Source organism: Symsagittifera roscoffensis, chromosome 4, assembly GCF_963678635.1.
Source record: "Symsagittifera roscoffensis chromosome 4, txSymRosc1.1, whole genome shotgun sequence".
In the NCBI taxonomy this organism is placed as follows: Eukaryota; Metazoa; Xenacoelomorpha; order Acoela; family Convolutidae; genus Symsagittifera; species Symsagittifera roscoffensis.
The window spans coordinates 14316312-14325265 of NC_087065.1; the positions used below are offsets into that span (position 1 = coordinate 14316312).

The window sequence follows — 8954 nt, forward strand, 5'->3', positions numbered from 1 at the left end:
CTGTGCATTTGAGAACCACATAAAAAATGCTGAGCGCAGTCCTGACGGAAACAAATTGTGATGAGCTTCTTAAAAGTTTTTGACCATTTCGTCCTGTTAAAAGACCGTGCAAAAGTCCGGTAGTTGAACTGTTAAAAAGAATTTTATTAAGGGCAATTAAATTGTCATCGAAATGTTCAAAAACATCTTGGAATTAAGGGCAACCAATCAGGATTGTTTTAAAAATTTTCTTGTTAGGAGGATTTACTAGTGGAATCACAAAAATCATTCTGTTGTTGAAAAATTACCAATCGTTGCCTCTTCTAAATCACTAGATTTTTCCATTTTCATGAAATAAATGCAATCAAGCTGCGTGCAACACAGTTTGCATCAAAAGTTACAAAGAAGTAGTTTTTGAATAAAAACAAGAACTTGATGATGAGTCATTAGCAAAACGCAATTATATTTTCGTCAAAAAAGTAAGTGTCTAAGAAGACACAATTTCAAAGAAAATTTTAAGATTAGCAGTACCAAAAAAGTTTTGGGGTGCGAACTCCTCAGAACCCCCCTCCGCGACTGCCAATTGTTTCCAAAATACCCCCTTTGATATAATTTTACGACATACTTTTTTTTGACTCACCAACACATTTTAGCTGGCCGAGCAACCCTGAAATTTTCTACGGCATGGTTTTCTGACCGACCGGTCACGGCACAAAAATTAAACAATCAAAAAGATTAATCGTGGGATCCTAGAAGCGAAACAAAACGTAGTATTTACCCACTTTATTCTCTCATAAACAAAACAAATTTTACAATCACGTTTGATTTACCACAACAATTTGACCGAATGAGTTTTTCAACTGCTCAAGGAACAAAAACGTCAAAATGGTTTGAGGCGCAAGTCGCATGAAAGCCGGTGAAAAGCCTCTGAAAAACGTTGTTGGTCCAATTTTTAAAGTCTGATAAAAGCAATCTGCCAAACCATTGAACTCTCCTAGTCTCGCATTCATCATTTTTGTTTTTAAAACATCGAGTGGCAATGTAAGAAATGTTGTAATGGCTCCTGCGATGGTCGAGCTGACAAAGTAACATAACTGGTTATCGTTCAATAACCCCAAAATTAAAATTTTCTCTTTAATTGTGTCATAACTAGTCATTTGACCGATAGACATCAAAGCGCCTCTTGAACTAGTCATCGAACATCCTCCAAATAATCGCATGAAACCTTCTTCTTTCACAACACGAAACAGACCATCGAAAACGTGTTTGTAGTTGCGTCTTGCAGTTTTTGATGTTTTCATGTCTGTTTGCATGCGAACTACAATCATGTCGACTGGCGAAGACATAAGCGCGCTCAAAAACCCAGCACATCCGGATATGGTTATTTTGGCATCGATAGTAATCGGGCTTCCAGAGCAAATGAGGTAGTTTTTGGAACCCTGAGAGACTCTTTTTCCTCCCTCATGTGAAAAATAAGGTCGTTTTTTGCAATCTATTCTAAGTTCTCATCTTCAGTAGAATTTAAAAAATATATATCGAATAAAGTTGAAAAACTTTATAGAAAAATTTTTCTCCATCTCTTCATTGACCCGATCATAAAAGGCAAAAAAAAAGAAACAGTTCAAGAGTCAATTTCAGCAAAAAGTTTCTTCAAATGACTTGGGTGTTCAGTTTAATAAAAAAAAGAATATAATTGTAGAAGGGAGGAAAAAAGCGTAATGCCTCGTAGATGGCAAAACGAGTAGTGTTGAATATCATCTGTCGTAAAATGGACGCACTCAATCCACAGTATAGTCCCTGCAGTCCGTCTGATCTGAACACGTGAGCAAATGTGCGCAGGATGGAGGGGGACTCACTGTATGCGGAGACAGTCTGGAAGTGCACCTGCAAACAAAAATGACCAGAGCATACTTCGAAACAAGAGTAGCGACTATCAAACAATTGGCTTAGAAACTTTGAGCACAAGTATCAATTAAAAAAATCTAAAAATCATTAAAAAAAACGTTTCGAATACGAAAATGATCGACCCGCAGATTACAACATGCTCTGAAAGAATACTCGGTCGAAAATTAAAATATTCCGACAGTTTTTTAAATTTTAAGACGTTTCAGGTGGTTTCTTGCTTAAGCACGAGACAATTTAGAATCTCTCTAACTACTTCCTACTTCCCCTGGAAATAGAGGGAGGAAAGAGGAGAGAGAGAGAGAGAGAGAGAGAGAGAGAGAGAGAGAGAGAGAGAGAGGATAGAGAGAGAGAGAGAGAGAGAGAGAGAGAGAGAGGAGAGAGAGAGGATAGAGAGAAAGTGATAAAGGGAGAGAGAGAGAGAGAGAGAGAGAGAGAGAGAGAGAGGATAGTGAGAGAAAGTGATATACGGAGAGAGAGAGAGAGAGAGAGAGAGAGGAGAGAGAGGAGAGAGAGGAGAGAGAGGAGAGAAAGAGAGAGAGAGAGAGAGAGAGAGAGAGAGAGCGATTCATTTTTTTACTAGGTATTTATGACTTAAGCAAAAAATTAAAATTTTCCGTTTTTTAAATTTTTTAGGACGCAAAACATCTTAATAGTATGCAATGGCACTTACTAACACGTTATTCAAGCAACTTAGGGCGCCTCAATTCAAAATCAATTGATTTCTTAGCAAAAGCGAATTCGACCTATTTAATACAAACGTGGAAATGTAGTGCTCCTTATTAATCCCAAGCTCGCAAATTACGTGGCCAAACTGTCACTATAAAGGCGCAAAGTTTTGTGTCTGTATGGAATTTTTTGTCTGTTCGTGCAAACCAAAACAGCAAAAAAGATGAAAGAAAAGTAGCAAGGTTGCGGATTTCGCAACAAATCTGATTTTGACCTGTTGTGGAATCCGCGTACAATTCACAAAATGCAAACTGGCGATATACATCCACATGGTTAAATATAGAAACTCACAAATTTTGTTTTTTGCATGGTTGAGCTCAGGGTGTTCAAAATTTTTTGGGCTATATCTTGCCTGACTTAAACAACTATGAGCACTTTTTATTTAGTTTTATCCCGGAAATTTCCAAACATATGAATGAATATTTTTCTGTGCTGAATCAGTTTGAGCAGCAGTCAGAATCATTTTGACCCGTTTTTCTTGACAGTTTGAGAAATTTCTTGACAGTTAGAGAAAATAGTTTATATGAATCTAAGTCACGACTGAATTATTTTGGCTTTGAAAGAAGGTCAATTTCAGAAAAATCCTGGACGATAGATTTTTTCCACCTTTTCTTTTAAAAAGTTTCATATCACTTGCGGATCTAAGATTTTCTCGGAAATAAAGTTTTAAAAAAAACATCAACTTTCGTGAACATCAGAAAAAGCAAGCCAAACAAAACAAGCCAACAAACAAGCGCTCGCCTTTAAACTTGCATGCAATGGAGTAAACTGTGTCTTTAGAAAAACTTAAGGTCCGTTGCATGAAACAGACGTTTTTAAGTAGTACCAAACCCAAACAGGAGTCCTGTTGGGTGGCGAGGGATCTCGTTCCTGAGGAAGGTGGGCTGTTTCCCTAAATTCGCCCCTATAGTCAGCTAAAACTATAATCGACAAAAATAATTTTTTCAAATATCGTGCCAAAAGTCCATATCGTCCATTTTTTTGAAGATTTTGTTGATACAGTCAGCAATCTTAGTGATGTCAAATAAATCTTTTTTTTCCATGATTTTCGCGATTTATACATCACAACTAATAAAAAAATAATAGATATTTTTTCTAAAAGACGGGGGTTGTAGGGTTTGGACAACTGATAGTACTTTACAGTTGAAACTTCTAAGCACTTCGTAGTACATCTTAGAAATTGGACAGCTTAATTAAGGCATCACCTGACTAGACCCATCGGGCTTTTTAATTTCCTTGCATATCAGGATTATGTAAATTGACACATGTCTATTGAATAATCTCTCATATGAAAAAATTTTTTTTTAATGATTATTAGACACTTCGTCTTTCAATAGATTTCAGGACCATAAGAAAAATAGGTTTCATTTTCCAAATATGAACAGTTAACAATTTGCTTTTGATTAAAGTGTTGGTTAGTGTAATTTTTTTGGGTCAAAAATGTTTATGTGATGCTTACCTTTACTAGGCTGAATGGGTAGGTGCAACTAGCAGCTGCAGTTCCAGCCACACCTCCAAAGTACCACTTGCCCACTTTATGCACACTAGCAACCCCACCTACCACATTCGAAGTCATCCCTCCACCCCCCGCTAAGCTCGACTTGTCTTTGATTGGAGTCATAAAAACTGAATTCGTAAAGCGCTGGATAAGAATTTAAAATGAAGAGTAGAAATCGTCACAAAATATGTTTTATATCTAATTCTGCGCTCCGCTAAGCTTGATCGGTCAAAAGAATCATTTAAAAAAAGTATTGAATTGAATAGTGTAGTAATGATTGTGTTTGAGTTACAATTTTTTTTGTAAAGTAAAGGCAAAAACTATATAATGGTCGTAAATTGTCAATAAAATCTTGTCATCTCAATAGCCAAAGTTTTTTAATCTGCGAGCAAGTATAGAAATGACTCTGAACTTTAATTAACAATCATAATTTCGACCTCTTTGTAGTAGTTAGAACATAGTTGAAAGATGCCCGAGGCCATCTTGAACTATGTTCTAACTGTTGAAGAGTATGTTTTTGCTCTTTCTGAGGGAAAGATGCCGGAAATATGTGAAAGAGCCCGGAAAAGTGCGCGAAACTATGCAAATGATTTCTTTTTTCATTCATGCGTTCTAATATTTTATTTTTCATACATGCCTTGTCGTGAAAGAACATGTGTGAAAGAGCAAAAACAAAGTGTTCGTTCCGACCACTTCGCAAAGTAGGAAGGAACCACTTCGCAAAGTGCTTTTTCAAAAAATAAATTTCAGACTGTATTTCCAATTCAGTTCTTCTAAAAATTTTCAATGCTTTCCTTATTATTAAATGGGTTAATTAGCCATTTCAATCACCTTTTGCTCTGTAAAAAAACCAGCAACGAAAAAACTCATGATCAAAACGTTCGAAAAAATTATGAAACTTTTCAAATAATATGATTTCTTCATTTTTGATATTTTGTTTTAAAAAATGCGTGGTCGGAACCTTCTGTGCTATTTGTACAACATCTGGCTATTTTTGTTTTACAGGAATTAAAGGTCGGATCTCGATTTTGGTTGGAAGAAACTTTTTTTTTAAATTGCGTTTTCATTGATGAATCAAAACTTTCAATTGCTGAGTTGCATTTCTCATTGAATGCTCTACATTTTCAAACTGAAGACCAGAATATTGAAAAACGTGCTTAGTCTGGAAGAAAGGCTAGAACTAGCACATACGTTAGTTACAATATAAATGAGGCTATAAATCAAAACACGGCGACCATATACCAATATAATTTATATACCAACCAACACCAACTACCATTACATTTACGAACGCATGCAAAAGCAGTCGGGTAACAGACAGCACATTTCAGAGGCCTTTTCTTGTACTTTACTGACCTTCAGTTTGTTGGTTAAATTACGTGAAAGGCACTACGATATTTGAACCAGAAGAGCCGCTCTAGTTTCAAGTATCATTTGAACTCTTGACATACTATTTGCTGTACAACTGAGGCCAAAGGTTAAGCATATCTTAGTCTTTTGAACTGAATACTTCTTCAATTATTAATTTGGATTTTTTCTCTTTTTTTTGTTCCGAATTTAAAAGAAAGTGACGCTATACTTGTGTAGTTTTAGCATGCGGTTTTCTGGTCTCTATTTTTTGCCGATTGAATCGGGCTGTAGTTGTTGAAGTATCATTTTCCTTATTGTACTTGGACTTTTCGATCGGTTTTGAGGCCATACATTTACTGCAGTGTTCATGCCTGCTGGAGATTGATGAAAACTGACAGAAAATATTTTGAATTGTTTTATGGATGTAACAAAATTTTTCTCCGCCTATCCGCGGTAGCTTGTGGTTGCCAAGCAAAACGCAGGCCTCAAATTTGACGCAATTTTCTTGAATGACAGGCAAACTGGTGAGAACAAGCTGACAAGCAGACAGTGAGCTGAATGGCAGGCAACTAAAAAAAGTAAAACAATTGAAAGTTTTTTTTTAATTTTGAGCAATTTTAAAGTTAATTCTTATGTTATTGAGGGGACCAATTTATGGAAGATTCCAATCAATCAGAATCAGTTTACGTTCGACTTGTATAAAAACGAATTCGAAACTACGAGAGAATGATCTGTTAACAATACAGCCCGGGACGAGGTGTATTATGTTACTTGCCCCCTTTGTTCTGCTCTTGGGGCTGTCTCGTCAGTTCGATACGATCACAACCATTTCCAATGGTAATTGAAATCAGAAAACATAAGTCCATTACAGAAGGCTCTAAGTGGCCAGAATGAACTCTAATAATCAAATGATAAGAAAAAGTCCGCGATTTATCAGCACAATTGCCTAATTGCAATTTAATTTCCAATTCTCTCTCTCTCTCTCTCTCTCTCTCTCTCTCTCTCTCTCTCTCTAGAGAATCATGACTAACCAACTATACACAAGAATTTCACACGACTACTCTGTTCGACCTGCTAAAAATAAAATCACTTCATATCTCCACATATCACTTTTCCTTTGATGTTTTTTAACTGATCTCACTAACTTCAGGAATCACTGTTCTCAACTCTGATGAGAACCAAATATCTACTATATTGGTAATCTCGCGTTTCAATAATTGTTCTCCAACTAACCGAGAACCAACCGTTGCACTCACATAACAATTGTTCTCTCCAACGATAGGCTACACATAACCTTTTTGCTATGTTTGTCTACTTGAGATGTAGTTTTAATTAGAAATAGGATTATCCCAACAAGTCCTGATATCTACTGTAGTACATCCTATGCAGGGGCCAAACTGAATTTTTCCACTGACGAAACACGTCATGAATTCCAATTTCACCATAGATATCTCGAAATAAATTGAGCGCATATCATGTCCAATTTAACCTCTAGGCCAAATATGTTTAATTAGCCAGTCTCTCAAGATTTTAAATTAGTTTTTCTCTTTAACGTTATGACCTCCCGGGCAGGGGTAGCTTACTCATTCCAAGTATCTAAAATCCCAGCTATACTTTATTCCAATACCGACCTTCTACCTATTAGGGGAAAGTTATTTGCTTATTAGATGTCATTTTGTGCCAAAAAATTACCTCCATGTAGCTAAAAAATAATCATGTCCGTTCAAGTTGTTTAGGAGACCTACTTTCTATCCTACGCTCTAATACTGCCAATTTCCCTACGTTACTACGTTTGTTTAGTCTAATTGATTTTTAATTAATAAAGCGTTCGCGACGTTAAGGTGAACCCAATGTTGGCCATGTTCATTTTAATTAATTCACTATGTCAATATCACCATGAAAAATCCATACTCTTTTCAGTTTCTGCTTTAGTTTCCAATAAAAAGCATCCACCAAAATTATAAGTTGGCTGATATATTCTTGTTTAAAAAGAGTTGGGAATGGGAAATACGCCCTTTTCCGGTGATAATCTCGGGGTCGTCTTTGCAACTTTTGTCCTAAACATCTAAAAGTCATTTAAAGGTCAACCCCAGTCACCCCGGTTTCATCCATATCCCATTAACACTTCCCACATAATCACATTTCTACGGTCCAAAATCATTTTTCCCGGGAAAACATGTTAACATCGGAAAGAGTCGACGGAAGGGTTCTACTCACTAAGCTACGTTTTTCGGAGTTTGTAGTTTGTGTCTATTACCGCTATAAAATCAATATGCCCTTGCTTATTAATTTTTTGCGTAAGTTGCCTATTTCCGGTCTAAGGGGTGTTGTTGTTCAAGGGCTAATAAATTCGGTACCAACAGTTGGATTTAGTTCAAACTATGAAATACGACATATCCCGCCAATATTTATCATACCCCAAAGTTTTAGCTCCCTGCGTTCACTGAGGGCTGAAAAATGGCTTCGGGAAACCAGGGATGATGAATAATTACTTAGTGCGTTTGGCAGCGCTGAATACCTGTAAATTCTAATCTCCTGGTCTTCTAAGTTTGCATGTATTTCTTAATGAAGCCATAAAGATGGTCGGGTATAAAGTTTTCGAAAAAACGTTCACTGTGTTGGCGGGAGATATGAAAGTTTTTTGTGCCCTATCTTATTATATGGGCGGCAGGTGGTTTTTTCCAGATCTCTTGAACTATTGGTTTCCTCCTCCACCGGACTTCTACACTTGCTTTATTGGTGCTATGAACGTGCTCGGTTGTACAAATTTTGGAATTCGGCCTTCATATTGGCGGAGTCCCTAGACTTTCTAATAGCCTATCTTAATACGTATGGAACATGTGGATGTTGTGATATCTCGGAAAGTTGTTACCTCATAGTGAACCGCCTTCTTGCAGACTCATTATTAGGGTTCTGGAGGATAAGAACATCAAACTTTTTTCCGATTCGACTTCTTGGTTGTTGAGGGTCCCTAGACTTTTTTATAGCATATCTTTATACATGGGCAACAAGTTTATTTTCCGAGATCTCGGAAAGTTGTTACCTCCTTATTAGTGCTATGTAGGTTCCTATGAGGGTCGAAGATGCTGCGACATGTATAGAAACTTTTAATTTCGGGTTTTCGGACAGTATCGAAAACGAAGTTAAAACCTGAAGTTTGTCCAAATTTTGATTGTACTGACTTGTTCACCCTAGGCTACTAACCACTCGACTGGGCCATTAAACTATTGTAGCGTACAGTTCTAAACCTCTATAGACGCAAGGTAATGTTATCTAAGACAAATTTGCGATTTAGCCGACTATACTTTGGGATCACCAATCCTACACAATCATTGCGTCTCAAAATGCGTATGTTTCGACTTTGCGCGCCAAGTTTAGATGTACAATTCTTCAGATATGAAATAAAGTTTTGTTTGGTTTAAAATAAAGTTAAGAGGACACAATCGGTTAAATGACTCTCACAATAGTAGTTATTAACTATAAAAGAATGCACTAA

The 8954-nt window shown here is 36.6% G+C and overlaps 1 protein-coding gene across 3 annotated transcripts; it reads right to left on the reverse strand.

Annotated features, from left to right (window-relative positions):
* Positions 1-763: 763 nt before the first annotated feature.
* Positions 764-5410, reverse strand: LOC134844009 (mitochondrial dicarboxylate carrier-like). Of its 3 annotated transcripts, none has more exons than XM_063860452.1 (4): positions 5112-5410; positions 4070-4490; positions 1702-1863; positions 764-1418 (listed from the first exon to the last, which is right to left on the reverse strand). In XM_063860452.1, the coding sequence occupies exons 2-4, from the start codon at positions 4229-4231 to the stop codon at positions 795-797; spliced, it is 948 nt and encodes a 315-aa protein (XP_063716522.1). In that variant the 5' UTR covers positions 4232-4490; positions 5112-5410; the 3' UTR covers positions 764-794. The 3 variants fall into 3 exon arrangements, with proteins under 3 accessions (XP_063716522.1, XP_063716521.1, XP_063716523.1); XM_063860451.1 differs by having other exon boundaries at positions 4070-4519; XM_063860453.1 differs by having other exon boundaries at positions 4070-4607; positions 5309-5330.
* Between the last annotated feature and the right edge of the window lie 3544 nt (positions 5411-8954).